Source organism: Mastacembelus armatus, chromosome 8, assembly GCF_900324485.2.
Source record: "Mastacembelus armatus chromosome 8, fMasArm1.2, whole genome shotgun sequence".
Classification (NCBI taxonomy): Eukaryota; Metazoa; Chordata; class Actinopteri; order Synbranchiformes; family Mastacembelidae; genus Mastacembelus; species Mastacembelus armatus.
The window spans coordinates 1058901-1079745 of NC_046640.1; the positions used below are offsets into that span (position 1 = coordinate 1058901).

Below are 20845 nucleotides of genomic sequence, written 5' to 3' on the forward strand. Positions count from 1 at the left end.
GTATTGTTTGGGAGCACATCCTCAGTTCTGCCATCAGGTGGCAGTAAAGCTCTATTTTCCACGTTGTTTCTGTGGCAATGACTGACATCATGGGAGTTTTAAACTTATAGGTGCAATGGCTGAATAAATGTCTGCTGCTGTTGCTCCTGCATTTATGTGTCTGTATGTGTGGCTGTATGTGGTCTGAATTCTGCGTCCAGTCAAATGAACATTTACAATGATAAATGTGTAGGTTTGCTGGTCTGCGTGTGTCCACGAGTGTGTACAACGGTTTGTGTGGCTGAATATGTTTGTTGATGTCTTAATATGTGCGGCTATATTTATTATTATTGTTGTTGTTGTTGTTGTTTTTCTTACCATTGTTATTACGAAAAACGGCCCTGTATCACACACCTTCTCAACCTCCTTTCATATTTATATTGCTTTCTGTCATTTTTCATAGGCTACGTTCCTACTACCATGGGCCCTTCATTTCTCCGTCCCACTATTCCTGACATTTCTATTGTATTTTTATAGAAATGTTTTTTCACAACTTTTATACCCAACACCACACACTCCAAGAACACAAACCAAAAAGAAAAGTCTAGTATTCCCCCCCACCTCATGTATATTCCACCATTGAATGTCACTAACCTTGTGCTCTCTCTCTCCCCGAGTTTGTGCTCTCTCCCTCTCTCTCTGTTCTCTCTGTACCTTCTGCAGGTGTCCCTGGCCCTGGAGCTGTATATCGCTGATGTGCAGTTACTGGTCCCACCAACCTGCAGTGTCTATTTGTTGTTTATTGTTGCTGTTCTTTTCTCTCTGCTCTATCCACTCACCCCAACCGGTCGAGGCAGATGGCCGCCCAAACTGAGCCCGGTTCTGCTGGAGGTTTTTTCTTCCGTTAAAGGGAGTTTTTCCTCTCCACTGTCGCCAAGTGCTTGCTCATAAGGGAATTGTTGGGTTTTTAGTTTTAGTTTTTGTAAAGTGCCTTGAGATGATTTGTATTGTGATTTGGCGCTATACAAATAAAATTGAATTGAATTGAATTGAATTGAATAGTATTCTGACCAACTACAATGTGCTAATGTGCATTTTCATTTATTTCAGTAAAAACTCAAACAGAATGTGTTACAATAACCCACTGGACATACTTTCGCTCATTTCACTCACTTGAATAAGAGCTGAATGTGCTTTGCTTGTAATACTTATAATGTAGGCCTGAATGTAGGAATATAAGATAACGCTATGGAAAGACAACCACACACTACTGATGCAGTGAAAGCTGGATCTCGCTCCCCAGTCGCTGCGGTGTCCTCTCTGAACTTGCACCGGTTGGTGGCGCCCTGCGCGACCGTCTATGTGGCCCATACTTAAAAACGGCCCTGGTTCCTTTTAAAAGAAATCACTACTGATTGTGGTACATTTTCATCGCTTCCTATTGCACTTAACCCGATTTATTGACTTTGTTTAGTCCATGTTTATTTTTTATTTAAGGAAACTGGTACAGCTGATCGAAAGGTGTAGGGCCAGCTGGACAAAGGAGCAAGTCTTTTGTTATTGTGTAACACCAGACACGTTTAGTTTGAGGAGATTGGTCTCTGACAGCAAACCCATGAAAACAGCTTAGGGCAGCAGGGAGGAAAGAACTAGTGGAATTGTGGTGTGTGGTGCAGTAGTGTGTGGTTACTTTTGTTCGTACATGAAAATGAGAAGAAATGTGGAATTGCAAACCAGTGACATCAGCTCCAACCTGCTACTATATTAATATTATATACTAAGAAAAACCAACCAACTACAATGTGAAATGCGAAGAAATTTCCTCTCAGATCTCAGAATCGTCTTTATTGCCAGCGATGTTTTCACATACAGGATTTTGATACAGTGGCTCACAATGTGCTCTGTCCTATGAGTATGTACACAAAAGGGAAAAGAATAACAATAGAAAAATAATAAATCAAAATCAAAATAGGAAGTAAACAAATGATGAAGATGAAGCACTTCCAGGTGAATATTTATAAATATTTACAATTTAACTGTTATTGCACAGACACCTGTATTGCACTGTCACCAATGTTGCATGTTTAGCTGATTACTGACAACCATGGATTAAGTGTTTATCAGAATGATGGCACAGGGAAAGAAACTGTCCATATGTCTGGTCGTTCTGCTGTACAGTGTTCTGTAGCACTGTCCAGAGGGGAGGAGTCAAAAAGCCTGTGATCAGGATGTGAGGGGTCTTCAGAAATCTTCTTTGACCTCCTCTGGACCTGTGAGGTGTACAGGTCCTCACTGGAGGGCAGGCTGGCACCGATGACACTTCCTACAGCCCGAACTGTCTGTTCCTGTTGACCAAACCGCACAGTGATGGATGAGTCAGTTTTAATGGTTCCTCTGTAGAACTGTACCAGCAGCTCCTGGGGCTCCAGGTTGGACTCCCTGAGCTTTTGACATTTGACTAGCATCTAAAATCATGGCTTGTGGTAGGCCTGTTATGTCATTTCCAAAGATGATGAGTATGAGTTTATATGAATGACTGTTTGTGCAAATGGGTGAATGGACAAATAGTGTAAAGCACTGATTGCATTTATGTCCAATAGTGGTCACAAGAATGGCTCCCCACAATTCAAACACAGACTGACATTGTTTCCTTAATCCTTTTACTTCATGAAATTGCATTTAAAGTTTTTTTCTGCACAATCAACTTTATCATACTTTGTAACATAACAACTGTAACATACTTTGCCGTTAATGATTTCATACTTTTCTGTAAACCAAGGAATCAACACTTTTCCTTGTGTTACCCGTACTGGTATCTGTTGGCAGCTCTGTACTGAAAAGCTCTCAGTCAGCGTACCACCTCACTACGCAGCATGGAAGTGACGTCAGACGCTTTCAGCAGGTTGCTAGACTGTAACGGAGGGGAGGCAGCAGCAAGGAGACGAGCTGAGCGAAATCTCGAGCGTTACCTCCAAAATATCCGTCATCATCCTTTGAGTTTTAAAGTTAATCTACAACAACAACCGCAAGAGCAAAAAGTAGACACTTTAACATGTTCAACAACCGCGGTATTACTACAATATGAAGGTAGTAGTATTTTAAAATAAGTGGCGAAAGATTGTGAGAGCTGACTTTCGAAGCCAGCATAGCGAATAGAGAATCGTCGCCTGAAGCCAGCCTCGGTGTTAAATGCTTCTGCATTTTCAGCCCTGAAATAGACATCGTCGCTTGAAGGCAGTTTCGGTGTTAGATGCCCTGAAACAGACTTGGTCTTTAAAACCTGAACGTTTTGGATATTTCGGAGCTAGCGAGCGTGCTTGCTAGTCGACCGCAGATTGTTTATCATGGAGCTGAGAGTGGGAAACAGATACAGGCTGGGGAGGAAAATTGGAAGCGGATCATTTGGAGACATCTACCTCGGTAGGTTGCCGTTAAATAAAATGACTGTCGTGTTTGTGTTTTGCCTTACAGCGGGTGAAACGGGGTAGCAAGTGTGTGCCAGCTAGCTTTCCCTAACGGATCAGCTGTTTAGGGTTAGCAGCTGAGTTAGCAGCATCGCTAGCGAACAGCTAGCATTGAGAAACGGTGTTTATTGAGAGTAAAAGGTGTATGTTTTGAAGGTGCTAAATGTGGGGACCCCTTCCTGGCAAGGTGTGAAGTGATTGACCAAATGAACCGTGTGAAGGACAGGAGCAGAAGCTGTCGGCTGCTGTAAAGCTAAAACCCAGTGGTAGCAAATGAGTGGTTGATATTTGGAGTTCCTATTTAAAGCACAATAAATGACCAGGCCGCGACTTTTAACAGGTAAATCCCACCTGTCTTACCTACTGATGCCGCACAGCTACCCTCCAACACCATCGTCTGGGTCAGTCTAGTCTTGTGTTCAGCTACACCCATGCTGCTTTTTTAAAAAGCACACTTGAGGGATTTATTTCTCAATATTTAGCTTAGCTTCTGAGACTATACATGTTTCTGTGTGGCAGGTCAGTCAGTGTCATCTACTTGTTCACTGCTAATATGGCCACAGAGTGGAGTATAGATTAGTCTTACCCCTAACTGAAAGACATGCATTAGCTGGTTAAATATTAGTCACAAAAGGGTGGACTTGGATCGACCACTACCAGTGATGCTGTTATCTGTTATGGTGAGTTTTTGGAAACCGATAGTGAGAGTAGGAGGTGCCTCAGTACTGGCCTCTATGCATTTGTGGTGCATACACAGAAACTTTAAATCTATAAAGCTGGAGCTGTTTAATTACAATGCTCACTGAACATGTTAAATGTCAGAAGGACTTATTACACAATCTATTACATAGCATCATCTGGCGGACATATTGGAGGTCCACATATCTTGGCAACAGTGTTTGGGAACAGCTGATCATCTTTCTGAGCTTAAGACAGCGGAGAAAAGAAATTAATTCATGAAGCGTGGACTGATGACTTCACACTGATATGTAATCAACATTAAAGTCTACCTTTAGGAACTCGCACACAGTATGACTTAGGAATGATATGCATGAGCAATATTGTTGGTATTCAGGATGAAAGAGTTTACCAGTTAATTCATATGCATAATGATGTAGTTTGTTTCAAGTATTGAATAAATTATTAGTCACATGTCCATGTGATGTCAGAGTTCTGCCCAGAACACTGTGAATCACTTCAATGATCTTAAAAAGAACAAGCAGCAGCAAATCTATATATTTGAGAAACTAGAGCCAGCTAATGAGTTTGGTATTTTACTTGATACATTATTGATAAATAGTTGGGTGTTACGTTGATTAGTTGATAAATAAATCAACTGATTGAATCAGCATTACCATGGAATGCAGTGTATTCAGATAATATCAGTGCTACTTGATATTGGAAAAAAATGTGCTTTTTAATATCACAATATTAAAATACAGAAAACAAGACAAAATACCTGTTTTTTGCTGACATCATCTCATCTCTTGCCAAAACAATGACATCCAAGTGATATTGCTTTTGGTGATTTTTTTTTTTTTGGGACCTCACTCATTTTAAGCTTGTGGTCAATGACTAGCCGGGGCAGACATGCTTTGGTTGTTTGGTAAATCTTGGTAAATATTGTTGTTGATTAGCTGTGGTAAATAAGAACAGTGAGAGTTTTTATTTTGTATCAAGCAAGGAAAAAGTTGCAGCATGACGTTGTAGGCCCTAAACGTACTTCACACAAGTGCACACACACAAAGGCTTTGAGCTTTGCAAGATTGGTTCATGCACTGTTGCATACTTGAGTGCATGACCTGATAATACTGCACGACAAAACGGCGAGTATGACAGACCATTACAAAGCTTGACCCCCTTCACTTTGGCTTAATTTGTCCTCAAAACAGTATTTGCGTATTTGTTTGAAGTATGTCATAGGCTATAATATACCAACTTGATATTGCATGCCCTGTGATGTGACTATGGCAGATGAACATATTGCGATATATTTTTTATTCAGGGTAGAATCCAGTGTTAATTTTGACAGATTTTAATTTAGTTTTAGTCATAGTCTTTTGAATAAAATGCTATTTTAGTTTTAGTCATATTTTAGTCATCTGCTTTGTTTTAGTTTTAGTCTAGTTTAATTAAAATTACACTGAAATTAAACCCAATAGATTTTAGTCGACTAAATCTACAGTAGATTTAGTCGACTAAAATCTATTGGGTTTAATTTCAGTGTAATTTAGTAAAACCATTGTAATATATAAAATATTCTAAATTAAAATTAAATGATAAACAAGTTTCATTAAATATATATGGAAAATGGCCTTTCCATAAAAGACCAAAAATTAGATATGCATCGTTTATAACTTGCATATGACATTCTTCATTCTTTAAAGCAAAAGTGCAACTCCAAAATATTTAAAAGAAAAACTGTATTTAGCAGTAATGCCATTGCATCAAAGATGAAACTGACCCATATAATCTTCTTTTTGTTTTCTCCAGCTGTTTTCATTTCATTATAGTTTAAGTCAGACAGAAACCCAGTGTAGGCTATGATGATGTCGTGTACTCGTGTGTCACTAGGTGGATCAGTTACTTTTTAAATGTGCGTGTGCGTCTAAGAAGATTAATTCTGATTGGATCTTTTCTAAAAAATGTCCCTCACTCACATTTTCGTCTTGTTTTTATTAGTCAACGAAAATGTCAATATATTTTTACTTAGTTTTGGTCGTCATCACTTAATTTTTATTTAGTTAACATCTCGTTTTTGTCAGTGAAAACTTGTCGTTGACAAAAATTATAACGAAAATACTTCGTCAACGAAATTAACACTGGTAGAATCAAGAAATAAAAAAGTCTCTGAATTCACCCTGATGGGCCCAGCCAAAGTCCCGGTTTAAGCTCTACACATCACCTGTGCAGAGACCTTAAGATGGGGCTGATATGCTTTCCATGGGATTGCTTATAAAAAATAAATAAATGAAACATTGGCTGATAAATAGCTTTTCCTCTTTTTCCTCAAATATCAAACTCAATATCAGCCTTAAAAAAACACCTCTACCAGTCAGGCTTCACTGCACGCTTAGCTAAGTTAAGTAGAGACTTCATGGCTAGGTTGATCTGCCTCAGTCAGTTCTGGGTGAGATGGCAAATTAATCGGCCTCTGAATGTTGCTTTTAAGCACAGGAACTGGAAGGTTAATTCATGCATTAATTGGATCTGGTCTGCCAACCACATGATCTGTTGTTTGGATATGTGTAGTGAGAGCTGCCAGCTACTTACATAAGCTCTTTGTGTTTTTGTCTTGCCTCTCTCTCTCCCCTCTGAGTGCCTCGAGACTCAACCTTGCTGTGCATGTCTGATGGCTGTGCTTTGTGATTATAGGAAGTTATTTTATATTTGTGACAATCAAATGAAATTTACTCTCAAACAAGATGTAACCAAAAGTAGGATTCTGTGTGTGCAGATTAAATAAAAGCTGGTCAGTACCTGATATTAGCTCTGTTTAACAGTATGTCCCACATTAATCTCTTACAAAGTGTAAGCAGTATGTTATCTCACACCATGCAGGGCTGTGTGAGTGGTGGATTCTTCTTGCAGAAGAGATGAGACCAGCTCATAATAAAACCTTGTGTGCTGTGATTGGGATACAAATGTGGACTGATCGATATTCAGATCTGCTACACAAGCTTGGAATCACCGTCATGACTGTCAAAGGACAGTTGGCATAAGCAGTTAGGTGTCAAGATGTATTTTCAAAAATCCTCCTGCTGATGCTTCATCATAATACAGCCATGCTTCAAACCCATGGATCTAATACTCACACTGGACACAGAGCTGTCAAAGAAACATTTAGTTGCCAAGTGGCAAACTTACATTTGAACCTTAGAATGTGTCATGCACAGCTTGTACTATGTCGACATAAATCTGCTCAAATGAAAACTGGCACCTGGCACTTCAGTGTTTTGCCTAATATCTTATTTCGGCTTTAATTTGCAGAAGCACGGAGTCTGAAGAACAAAATGTGTTCAAACTGCTTGTATAGACAGATAAAGTGAATGCATGCTAAAAGGGATGGGCCCGCTCATACAAGCAAAGCTAACATTGAGATTGCTTTAGAGCTGGAACAACAAGAGAACATGCTCAGACTAATGCTGTTGGTGAGTCAGGTTTTAAGCTGACGCATTTGCTGCTGTCGTTCTGCTTGTGAAACTTTGTGGTTTCGTTGTGTGAAAACGTATGATGTCTGTAGTGGTTATCTCAACGTCACCTCTTTACAGTTATGAAGAAATGGAGCTCATTCATTATATTATTCCCAGCAGGACGTTTGCGTTTGTTCAGCATTATTTGTTGTAATTTAGATTTATTCATTGTAAATTTGAGGTTTGACACTTACTATTTTATCTCTATTGCATTGGGATGCAGTTTTGAGGGATTTGTCTGAACATGTTTTGCCACCAGCAGCAGTCATGATAAACACACACACAAACAAAAACAACGCCCCCTCTCTGAGAAGATCAGCTAGGGCCTGCCTTCCCCAGAAAAATCTGTCCAGGCAAATTACATTCCTTTGATGACACACAGATATGTGTTGTTATGAAGGGCCTTAGCAGACATTGTCACTGTGCTTGCTGACTGACTGATTGGTTGGTTAGTCACGCACAGAGTGAAACCACCATTCTCTAAACGTCTTTGGGTGTGTTTCAAAGTGTACTTAGACTAATATGGAGTAGTACAGTATTCGGTCACCTCTACACTGTAAAGTATGCTAAATCCATGGGTGAACAGCATACTTTAAAGCATTAACCTCTTACATCAGTGTTAGACTGCAAGCAATGGTTGTTTGCATTATTAATTCATCTATTGATGCATTTCTTAGTAATTTACCCTATGAAATTGTAAATGCCTTTTTAGTCAAATTAATTCTTTTAAGTGCTTAATCAATCCCCTACCTAGTGTATTATTCACATTACAGCAATATGAAGCAGAATAATCAAGAACTATACATGTGCCTGTTCGCAGGCATGCTCATTCGATTGACATAATACGAGTTGTAATTTTTCACTGATTTTTGTTAGAGATGCACCGACTGACCATCTGGTAATCTGAATTAGCAGATTTTTCACATGACCGGCCAGTCAGTCTTATCTCTTGCCAATTCTGAGCCGATCCTTTTATTGCCTGCAGCACAGGCAGTGACGTCATAGCCACGCGTACACTCACAGTCGTGTGTAAACGTGGTTGGTGTGAAAGTTAGTTTCTGCGAGTGAAGATGACACAAAGATCGCAGTTTGTAACATTTGTAAGGCCAAAATACAACATGGGGGAACAACCATTTTTGTTAGTAAGCCTACTTTTAGTTATTTTTTTATTTCTAACTTTTTCAAGGCGCAGAGCACGTTATTTTATTGTTAGTTATTTTGTTTGTAAGATCCTGTAACCTTTATTAATTCCTTTTATTATAAAATAAAAAATTTCAGAGGAAAAGATTTTTGTTAATATAACTCTACTATATTAGTTACAGGAACTCATTTTTTTTACCTTTTTCAAGGCACAATTACTTTGTTGTGAGAAGATCCTGTAATGTTTAATAATTTATTTGATTATAAAATAAAAATTTCATTGAAGAAAACATTTCTGCATATGATTTCATTACTGTTCTTTAGAAATAAATCAGAATCGGCAGGTCACACTTACTTTAAAAAAAAAAAAAAAAAAAACGGGAATCAGCCAAAAAAAATTGCAATCAGTGCATCTCTAATTTTTGTTGATCAACATAAATAGGAAGCAGTAACTGATCCTGCATTATTGGTGTCATGCCATCCATTAGACACCTTCTTTCGACTGTAATGTCAGTCTGTAGCACACTAACGCACGGTCCACAAATGTTCATGCCTTTTCCTTCCACTTCACTGGAATTTATTTTAAACATTGTACTTCATATAAAACTGCAACTTCTTAGTGAACAAAATAAATACATGGTGCTTGTTCACTTTCAAACTGTCAGATCCTAAAGTCAATGATATATGCCTTGTCATATTTTCTTGTTTTTGCTTTGAAGTGAAGACTTTAACGTTATGTTTAAGTGGGTGCTGTCTTACATTGGCAGCTTTTGCTTTGATCCATCAAGATCTCTGAATTTTCATGGCGGCGTAGCAGCCCATCTGCCACTGTTGGTCCATTTGTGAGTTTCTTCCATGTGAAAACTTGTTTACGCTACTAAAAATGACTTTTAAAAATGCCAGTTTGTGGTGCTTCATTGGCTTAAGTTAGTGTTTGACGTATCACTATGAATGTCGCTCATGGTTCATATTGTTCTGAAAAGTACCTATTTCAAAGTAGGAGCTCTTCTCAGTTCCTGTGGTTCCTACACAGAAAAGGGGAACTTCCTCCAAAGGTTCTAAGAAATATGAAAAAGTTTGGGAAAACTTTAGGAGCCACTGATTTCAACTGTGGTCAATCTCAGGGTTTGAACAGTTACACAGAACAAACTATTTCTCTCTGTAACAGTAAAGGTCAGTGGAATTTTGGAAAAGCAACCCTTTTAAAGCACTCAAACTGCTTTAGATATGGATCTGGTTAGAGGCACATCAATGCCATTTAATTCGGTTGAATCAGCAGCAGAATTGCTTTATGCCAGCCTATGCTGTTGTTTTTCTTGCATTGTAACAGAACTTTTCCACAGCACCTCACATGTCACATGGCCACAAATAGACAGGCCTTTCTGCAGCATTATTTTAATAGTTATTATTTAAACATCACCTTTAAACTGGCTTATGGCCCTGTTTATGTGCCCTGCACAGGTTGAGGACAGCCCATCCAGATGACATCATACAGCGAAATCAATAATGCTCCATTGGTGCTGCTGACTGCCTTCACAATTGAGCTGCAGCCCATATGAGATGGTGTTTGTGTGACATGGGATTATGTAACCTGGTTGTTCATTTGGAACAATATCCTGTTGCCATATTTAGGAAGAAACCAGCTGAAGCATTTTTTTGTCAGATCACACAGAGCAGCAAGGAGTTCCAAAATCCTTGCAATCAGTTAAAGAACTTAAATGAAACTGTAATGATAGGTTTGAGGAATTTGGGCTGCACATACAAGTAGCTACATGAGCAAAGAGCAGGGTTCTCCGTTTTGGCTACCTTTGCTGTAGTAACCATTGAAATTTTCTTATGTATCCAGGCAGGCATTCTCCACTTAAGTAATTTGTTTTTTTTTTCCAGCTTATGCAAGCTATCAGACTTGTTTCACACAATTTATATGCTGAGCTCCAGATTAAATACTGTTTCATTTAATAACTGATCTAAATATTAGGTTATCTTAGCAAAATACATTGTTCATAATGTCTCACCTTGCAATTAACATGTCTGTCTGCTTCCATCTAGGTACTGATATCTCTGCTGGGGAGGAGGTAGCCATCAAATTGGAATGTGTGAAGACCAAACACCCACAGCTCCACATAGAGAGCAAAATTTACAAGATGATGCAGGGAGGAGGTAAAGTATACTCTAGCACTGTGTACATACACTCCCTGCCATGTAGGACTTGGTACTTCACATAAATATTTACAGGCACCTAAAAACATACACTAGCATCCATCCTTTAACTGCTGCATAGTAAGTTAACTGAAGAGCAAACTTGGAGTAGGTACTGGTAAATGGTGTGTGTGCAATGTTTTTTTTAGATTGATGGTTATTTCTTCCCTGGCTGCTGACACTGCTGAGCTGAGTTTGACCTTCCCCTTTCACGAATACAGACAAACAAAAAACGTCACAGGGTGTCATTCATTGTGAATAGTGCAGGGCGGTACACCAGTTCAAACCAAGTGCCGGTGTTTATTTTTGTTATGATATGAATTTTTAACACATCTCAATGCCGGTGTATGTCACAAGGGTCAGAACGTGGCGCGAGACTGTTTTAGAGGGGCCCCTTTCACTGTTGCACCGCTAAAGATGAGACGGAGGCAACACAAACAATTTGTTCCACAACCTAAGCCGCAATCATTTCTTGGAATATGAAGAATGCAAGAAACTAAGGTCAACGTCCTACACATCAGCAGGTGTCACTGGAAAGGAGATGTCAGATATCACTTGAAGACACTTTTGCTAAAGGGACACCCTATGGCAAAAAAAAACGGTCAGGGGCCGCTGGTGGTGTAGCGATTAGCGTGTCCATCCACGACTGTGGAAATGCTGGTTCAACTCCCGGACCGGCCGCTGTGTGTTCTGCAGGTCTCCCCTTGCTCTCTCCCTGCATATCTTGTCACTCTCCACCATCTTGTCAAATAAAGGCAAAAACTACCCAAAAAAATAACTTTTAAAAAAAAAAAAAGAAAGGAAATGGTGGATAGAAAATGTTAACACCCACTCATGCATGAAAATATAACATACCCTCATATACTGTGAGATCGGTATAATTTTTGAAAAATACTGTAATATAAATTTTTGGTCATCCTGCCTAGCACTAATTGTGCATTAACAACATTCTGGTACCACCTACCACGACTGGGAAAAGGTGGTCCTCTCTCTGATCTAAATTGAACAAGCTGCCTGGGCTTAATAAGAACAGGCTAAGAGTCAACAGCTAAGCCTTTTTTTTTTTTTTTTTTTTTTTTTAAATAAAGATAGCACCTTGGTGCTCTGAGCTAAATGCTAATGTGAGCATGCTACCATCCACAAAGTGGTAAGCAGATGTAATGTTTTCATGTTCACCCACTTTGTGAAGCATTTTCAGTGGTGGTAGAACTATTCATATTTTGAAATAGCAATAGCAATTGTAATAATCAGTAAAACCCCTGCATTTTGACATTGTAAATGGCTGATTAGGGCTAATTGTAGAACACTTTCTATACTGTTAAATGGTTATATTTACTGTCCATTGCTTTATTTTACTTGCTCAGCATAGGTTTCCCCTTCATCAGCGAAGTAACTAGTAACTACACAAGTCCTCCTCTCACCAAAGTTAGTAGGATCCGACTAAGTCTGGATCAAAGTGGTTGATGTACCAGCAAAACGCCATTGCCATGCCTGCAGCTACATTGCTAGCATGGCTAAAAAAAAAAGCATATGTGTCATTCTCCAGTGTTGAGGTGCTGGCAACACATTGAAAATAACCTCCCAGTTGGAGTTGGGTATGTACATTTTGAGCTCAGCTCAAAACCATCCCACAAGCTTCCAGCAAGGGAGAGGCAAGAAAGAACCTGTCACTCTGGGTGTGCATGTGTGCACCTTCATCAGCAGAGAGGTTTTATATGGTCCTATACCCTGTACTGCTCTGGTGGCCAAAAACGGTGTGATACTTATGTTTTTAGATTAGTTTTAGTTTGCTAGTTGTTAAATTCAGTGTGGCCTCAGTAAATATGTTCTGTGTTCAAGACGAACAGTCTACTTGATGAATCTGTTCTGTAAAAGAGACATTTTGTCTCTATAAGGATAACTGCGCGCGCGCGCACACACACACACACACACACACACGTATTTTTGTTCCAGTGTGGTGGGATTTATTAGGACATGGTGGCTGACCCAGACTGCTGGATGTATTTGTGTTGTATGTATAAAAATAGCTGATGCAGAGTGTGTGTGTGTGCGATGCTAGTGCTGAGCAGTAGCATTTTGTTGCTGTCTGTCTTTAGAAGGAAATGCCAGATGGTCTCTTTGGCTTGGCAGTATCAGCCAATTACCAGTTACTACTAAACCAGCTGGCCTCTTGTGTGTGGGGCCAGTGACAGTGTGTACATGTTCCAGCCTTTGAATTTTATATTTATTCTCTACAGTAGTGTCATACTGGCCTGTATCAGGCACTTTGTTTAAAAACCTGACCATGTACATCTTAGCTATAGTAAACTTTTGGTGTTCAGTTCTACCTAAAAATGAAATGTTCAATCGCTTTGTAAATGTTTTGATTGATTTGTTGCAGAGGTTTCTGTGATCAATTAGCAGTGATGCAGCATTTCAGGTGCTAGCAGCAAATACTCAAGGTCTGTCCAATACATGGACAAGTCACCGTCATGGACATGGTCATGATATGGCATGGGTTCAGCAAGAATACAATCAGATGTTTGTTAGTGGGATTAACATGTTGATACCAATTTTAACACGAAATAACTATTATTTCTGAGCTGTGACATACAGGAATTTCTGTAGCTTATTTGTGATTTAACCTGTGCTATTCTCCTTTGCCAAATGTGTGGAGACATGTTTGCTTCTTTTAAAAAAAAAAAAAAAGAGCTGGTACCGACATAGCACCACAGATTAGTTTGAACGTTCCTTTTACTACAGCACTAAACGTTTTTCTCTGTATTCTGCTTTGTCCTGTCCTCCAGTGGGTATTCCAACTATAAAGTGGTGTGGAGCAGAAGGCGATTATAACGTGATGGTGATGGAACTCCTGGGGCCCAGTCTGGAGGATCTATTCAACTTCTGCTCTCGGAAGTTCAGCCTGAAGACAGTCCTGCTACTGGCTGACCAGATGGTAAGAGCCAGTGAGGAAGAGAAAAGGGGTGGGGGAGGGTGGTGCAAACAAAACAGGAAGCTGATGGTGGTATGTAGTTGCTGGAGTTACTGTTATTGTGAAAAAAATGTGTCCTGAAGACATGTCTCTTGTATGTCTCCTGTAGCTCTCTTGGCAAACTTGAAAGCTGTAAACATGTCCATCACTCAGACCACTGGCTCCATCTACTCTAAACCACTACATTAAATTTTCATTGCCTTGCAGCATGGTACATAAGTGGGTCATAACAGGAATGGTTTTTCAAGATGCACTTATTCATTTTCATGCAGAGAGTTACAGGGGAACACTCTTGTGGCTGTAAAGTAAATATAAAGCTACTGCCAGCAGCTGGTTAGCTTAGCATAAAGACTGGAACCAGTTAGTCTGTGTTTATCCATAATTAGTTACACCAACTCCTCCAAAGCTCACTGATCCGCACCTTTTTGTTGACTCCATGCAAAAAGGAAATTTCAATTTCAAGTGCTTTTAGTTTTGTATTTTAGGATCTGTGTCCGATTCTTCCCTCTAGATCAGTCGTATTGAATACATCCACTCCAAGAACTTCATCCACAGAGATGTGAAGCCAGACAACTTCCTGATGGGGCTGGGCAAGAAAGGCAACCTGGTCTACATCATTGACTTTGGCCTGGCCAAGAAATACCGTGATGCCCGCACGCATCAGCACATCCCGTACCGCGAGAACAAAAACCTGACTGGCACAGCCCGCTACGCCTCTATAAACACACATTTGGGCATTGGTAAGACCTGTCCATGTGGAGTTTATAAAAATACTGACTCATGCCCTAAATGGGTAAGTCACTCAGATCCTTCTGGCCTGCTGATTTTGTTGTCTCCCCATTTACAGAACAGTCCAGACGGGACGATTTGGAGTCACTGGGATACGTCCTCATGTACTTCAACCTGGGTTCTCTGCCCTGGCAAGGCCTCAAAGCCGCTACCAAGAGACAGAAGTATGAACGAATCAGCGAGAAGAAAATGTCCACACCCATTGAGGTTCTCTGCAAAGGCTACCCATGTATGAGTCTTCATTTTTTATTAGTTCTGTGAAGAATTTCTTGTCCTAATGGTGTTTCAAAGTTTTTCATTGGTTCAGCCTTAGCACAGCGTTTAGATGGAGAGGTGGAAATCATTGTGGAGTAGTGTCTGTTGTCTATGTTGGAATAGTGCCTGTTTGGGGAAACTTCTCATCCTCTTCGTCTTCACAGCGGAGTTTGCCACCTATTTGAACTTCTGCCGCTCTCTGCGGTTCGATGACAAACCAGACTACTCGTATCTCCGCCAGCTCTTCAGGAACCTCTTCCACAGACAGGGATTCTCCTACGACTACGTCTTTGACTGGAACATGCTCAAATTTGTAAGTTGTACTTATGTGACTGCCATACTGAGCAGATTCTTTTCTCTTTGAAATGTTTTTGCTTCCATGTTTAGGCTTTTTGGCAATACAGCTTCATAACCCCCAAGAGCTGGAGGAGTCGACTTTTTGTTGCTGGAACAACCACATTCTTAACTTTAACACTACTGTAAACCTGTTGTGTGGCAAGCTAATATCAACTCAAAGTTCCATTTACTAGCTTTTTCTGAGCTTTCATCTGCAGTAGATGCAGTCACTCTACGCAATATGTAATTCTATAGAGACAACAATGCTGCCAGTAGTTTACCATAGTAAGTTTGCATGCATGTCATATCTGATCTTTTTACCCTGACTGACATGGTATATTGTTTTCAATAGGCATATTCATTTGCAGGTGTGGCTTGATAAGCATTAAGCCTTAGTGTGTGTTTCAGGGTGCCAATAGGGCTGTGGAGGATGCAGAGAGGGAGCGCCGGGAGCGGGAGGAGAGGCTGAGGCATACCAGGAACCCTGGGGCCAGGGGGATGCCCTCAGCCTCAGGAAGAGCCAGAGCAGCGCAAGAGGTTGCAGCCCCCTCCCCACTCAACCCTGCCTCACACACAGGTCAGCACACTCGCACTCTGTCAACAGAAAACAAAGACAAAAGTCCCCTTTCTTATCTTGTTTCCACATATTTTCAACTGTATGTTCAGTATGACACTGTTACTTTTAGTGTGTCATAAGACTTATGTGACTTCAGACTTCTAAAATGAACTTAGTGGTCACATTTCTTGTTTTCTAATTTGATTTCCATATTCTAATTGAGAACTTGTATTTGAGTTAGTTTGTAATTTCTTTTAAATGTTTTAATTTGCTTGTTTTCTGATAAAAATTAAGTATTATTTTGTACTACAGCCACATCATTGTTAGCTAACCATTTTTTCTAATTTAGGGTTGATTTTACTTCAGACATTAAAGTTACTAAGCCACCACCGTCTCACCACTGACTGTACTTTTTCTGTCTTTCAGGTATGGAGAAGGAGAGAAAAGTGAGCATGCGCCTTCATCGTGGAGCACCTGTCAACATCTCCTCTTCAGACCTGACAGGGCGCCAGGACACATCCCGCATGTCCACCTCACAGGTAAACAAAGACAAAACTGTGCTAAGTTGCAACTCGTTTGGTGAGAGCTGAAAAGAACAAAGGGAGCACTTAATACTACATCTAAATAATACTAATACTAAATCTTGTAAAATAAATCTGCTCTAGAATAAGATTATAACTGATAAGTGGAATAACCTCTGCTCAGCTAACAAATCTTAAAAAAAGAAACCATACAGGATCACAAGAACAAACAATGTGTATCAGCACAACCAGTCCTTTTCAGGCAGTACAAAGCACTTCCCTTTCATATACACCAAATGTTTCTGTTCCTTTTTTCCATTTTCATGTTCAAAGGGAAGCAACCCATCACTTTTGCAATAACAGTCTGGTTTGGAAATTTGTCTGCAGAGGACAAAGGTATACTGAACAAGGTCCTGAATATGGCTTCAAAAATCACTGGGTGTGACCTTCCACCTTTATCAGAAATCTATAATGTTAAGTTACAAAAAAAAAGGCATAAAGATTTTACAGGATCCCTCCCACCCAGCATGTAGCCTTTTTAATCCTTTACCATCATGCAGAAATCTACCAAGTATCCAGAGAAGAACATCCCGATTTCAAAGAAACATATCCCCAGATTTTTCTTTTAATTTAGCATTGGGAGCCACTTACTATGCCATTTACTTTAGGGAATGAACCATATGTATTTGTGAATTGTGTTTTATTCATTTTAGGAGTGAAGGGTGCCTTGTAATGTGATTGAATGGACTAACCAAAACAAATTCCAGTAAACTATGTTGACTTGGCAATAAAGCTTTGAATCTAAATCATAGCAGCAGTTTTGTAATATCAGAACATTAGGGTCATCATCTGTCTTTTGTTAGACGGTGTTTCTTTTACCATCCGTCTCAGCAGCAGTTTAACAGCTTCATTATGTCCTCTGTTCCTTTTTTTTGCAGTTCTTTTGGTTTGAGTAAATTGATTTAAAACAATAATGGGGTAATGGAAAATACATTTGAGGTGGAGGGGTCTACAGTGGTATGGCACACAATGCCCCATGATAAGCTCTGCATTCATGTAGATGAAGTGCTCCCCCTAGTGATCAGAGTCATCAATAAACAAAGATGTGACAAGAGCCCAGCTCATGAATAACCTAAATTCTGCTGAATAGTTTAAATCATTTGCATGTATTAATATGCAGGACTGTAGCAATTTCTTGTGTATGAAAGTAAACCCAGACACATTTTTACTATGGGGCCCACTAGAGAGTTTCTTTTATTTTATGTGTCTTCATGGATCAGTTCACTCATCTTACAAGAAATTTATATATGCAAAGTGTGTATATACGTATATTGAGCATATTCAAGTGCTTGATACTGTTGCTGTACTGGGCTTTAGGGGTGCTGATCAATGAGAGTTTGTTACCTAGATGAGCCAGGCTAGCCTTAATTAGGGTTCCTGTTTGTGCTAAGCTAAGCTAACCCCCTGCTGATTTAACAGAATGCTATCAATCCTTTAATCTAATTCTCAGTAAGAAGGTCAATAAGCATAATCATGTTGAACTGTTCCTTTATGTTGTCCTTACTGCTTGTTAATATTGATCATTGACATAATCATAACAGCCTTTTATCTGCCTTCTTAAGGCTCTGTCCCGGGTCACACCCAGCGGCCTCCAGTCTGCAGCTCCACGGTGAAACCCTTCCCCCATTGACCTGTGCACCATGGAGGCCTCAACATGCACCACCTGCAGTACACACACACACACACACACACACACACACACTAGACAAGATGGCACAGAAGAACTGCCAACAAATGCACAAGTCTGGATGTGTTCATGTTCACTTAACAGGAAGAGTTGCAGCACCGCGTGTGCGCGTGCGTGCATGTGTGTGCGTGTGCATAAGAGAGAGATGGGTGGGTGAAGTGTAGTTGAGATGCATTAACCACCTTGGCAAAGGAGCAGCCACAGCCTTCCTTCTTCTCGCATTTTCGCATGGAAGATGTGGAAACACTCCCCCTCCTTTTCCTTATTGTTGATGAAGCCATGGAGTCACTGTTCTCTGGCATCTTTTTTTTTTATTTATTTTTTTTTTTAACTGTTTTTAATCTTTGGTTTTACTTTTTTATTCTTTCATATTATAACAGTTCCACTGGTCAGATTTTACAAGGTTTTGAAGACGAGAATGAAAAGTCTTAGTTATTAAACAGAACTCAAGACACGTGATCCATCATGGCAGAGTTGGACAGTGCCTCAACTTTATGTCCTGAAAGACTCCTTGTTAATATCTTTCTCTTTTTTGGTGTTTGAGGTTTATCTTTGAAGGTAGGATAACACCGTTTATTTTTTTTTTTAAGGGACACAAGGCTTAGTGCCATGGTGTATTTTCAAACATGACCCCATATTATACATTTTATTTTTGTCCTCCTCAGGTGCATTAGAAGCAGGATGTTGTAGTAAATCCAAAAACACGCAGCACACCATTGTTTTCAGGTGATGACTGCAGTGTGCTGCTTGGGAAAGCTGTGATTGGAACAGTGAAATGGCTGTGAAGTCAATTTTGTCCACACTGAATGGATGAGATGTCATTTTTAACAAGGTGCATAGTGATGTGTTTTTGTGTGTGTGCGTGTGTGTTTGTGGTTCTGTGTTAGGATTGTACAAGCTCAAAGTGGTGGGGATGAACATGCTCAATTTTCAGTTCTTAAAATTGTTGTCTCCTCGACCTCACTCAGGACCATCTGTCCATTATGAGTCCATTTTGAGTCAAAATGTGGTCGGCTCCATTATGTGCCATTACACAGTATTTTACTCCAGTTTGCACATTCTGCAAATTTTACTCCTCAAAACTTTTCAGTCATGATCAGTTAGAGCACAAAAAGATGAGCGGAACTGAAAACTCAACAGGCTTAGTGTTGGTCAATGAAACCATGCCTGGATCAGCTCTAATCCTGATTTTTGAGACTTATTGAAAGAAGGAGGTTTTGGAGAACTGTGGACTGAGTGTTGTCTTAAGAAAGGAGGTCTTTGCTGAGTCCCAACAGTACTAGAACCACAGGCTTCATGTGGCTCTTGGTGACCCACTTGCTTCTGTCAAGAGAACAATTGATTTGAGCAGTAGACCTGCAGGGTTTGAAGTAGAAAATTCTTGATGTAGTTGACTGGTTGCAAAGTATTGTAGGCCAATTTCTGTAGTTAAAGGGGGAACAGGTTGTAGTGGTAATTTGTACATTTGTTCTGTTATGGTGTACTGAATGTGCCTATTCTGTCTACCCAGTCTACATGAGCCGGTGTATGTTTCAGATGAGTGTATGTCGGGACTGGAATTGCCTCACTCCATCAGGCCGTTTTCTTGTTGAAAATATATTTAGTCTGGGCTTGAAAAACAAAAAAGTGATGGATTAACTTGTTTGACTATGATACATGCAAGTACACTTTACATGGGATAATGGTTTACTTTTCAATCTGTCATGTTTTCTTTAGTCACTTATTCCTTGATATCTGTCAATATTTGCTTTTAGCATGCAGTGGAGATGCCTGCTTGTACCCCACAATGCATCTCTTCACTGTGTACTCATGGGAATATTTCTTTCCACTCCCACCAGATTTTTGTTATTTGTAATGCCACTGTATTTGTGTATTTTAAAATTGTGTAAATAAATTAAGTACTTAACATTTGTTGTCTTTATTGTCTGCACTAGGTGAGATGAAAAGCTCTGGCTATAGTAAGATCATTTTGAGTCTGTTTCCATAGGTTTTGTGTGACTTTTAGGTGAACGGATGCCTTAATTGTCCTGAGAGTGGCACTAGAGGAAAAATAATGGCAGCCCTTCAAAAACCTCAGTTTTCTTTGGAGCCTCTCATCTGTTGGGTAAAGTCTGTAGCAAGTCATTAGTCCTGTAAAACATGTCTGTTAGTTATTTACTGATCTGACTTTGGTTTTTCTTGGTTGGGGTGGGGAAGGTGGCTAAGATGACTTTAAGTTAACTGTCTTTCATGTGTAAATCTTTTGGTTTATGCCAGGGAAACTTACCCTGGCCCAGAACTGCAGCTAGCTCTTTGCATGAAACTAATTCTTAAAATTTGGTTAGGGACTTTAGTTTAAATGTCTTTCAAGTTATTGTAGAGTTTCTCTATACCACCTACCTGTATTTTGTCACTTGAAGTTTAAATTCGTTTCAAGCAGCGTAATGTATTGTTAGTAAGGCTAGTAGGCAGAAGTGTAGTAGTCTCACTTCTACTTAGATGAAAACAAAAAGACTGATTTCTTTGCTTAAAATATAGACAAATAACGACACGCCCTTTTGTAACTCTCTTCTCTTATTATTTTATTCTCTTATTAAAGACTGATAAAGACCCTTAGACTATGAATAACCCAAATCACCGTTGGATCATGATGTTTTAGTGGGGTTAGTGTAGCAGGAGAGGCAGGTCAAATGCAGCTGTCAGTTCAGGGGTGTAG

At 39.7% G+C, this 20845-nt stretch overlaps 1 protein-coding gene across 1 annotated transcript; it reads left to right on the forward strand.

Moving 5' to 3' along the window:
* The first annotated feature begins 2881 nt into the window (after window positions 1-2881).
* On the forward strand, window positions 2882-19758 carry csnk1da (casein kinase 1, delta a). The gene is made up of 9 exons (XM_026324548.1): window positions 2882-3399; window positions 10826-10936; window positions 13762-13910; window positions 14458-14686; window positions 14794-14964; window positions 15155-15303; window positions 15735-15903; window positions 16309-16421; window positions 18026-19758. Exons 1-9 carry the CDS (start codon window positions 3324-3326, stop codon window positions 18074-18076), a joined length of 1218 nt encoding a protein of 405 aa, XP_026180333.1. The 5' UTR covers window positions 2882-3323; the 3' UTR covers window positions 18077-19758.
* The last annotated feature ends 1087 nt before the right edge of the window (window positions 19759-20845 follow it).

Bases quoted from the DNA above. Each gene is read 5' to 3' on its own strand.
- csnk1da (XM_026324548.1), top strand. From the start codon at position 3,324: ATGGAGCTGAGAGTGGGAAACAGATACAGGCTGGGGAGGAAAATTGGA. The intron at 14,965-15,154 runs GTATGAGTCTTC...TCGTCTTCACAG, and splicing joins TCTCTGCAAAGGCTACCCAT to CGGAGTTTGCCACCTATTTG. The intron at 16,422-18,025 runs GTAAACAAAGAC...TGCCTTCTTAAG, and splicing joins CCCGCATGTCCACCTCACAG to GCTCTGTCCCGGGTCACACC.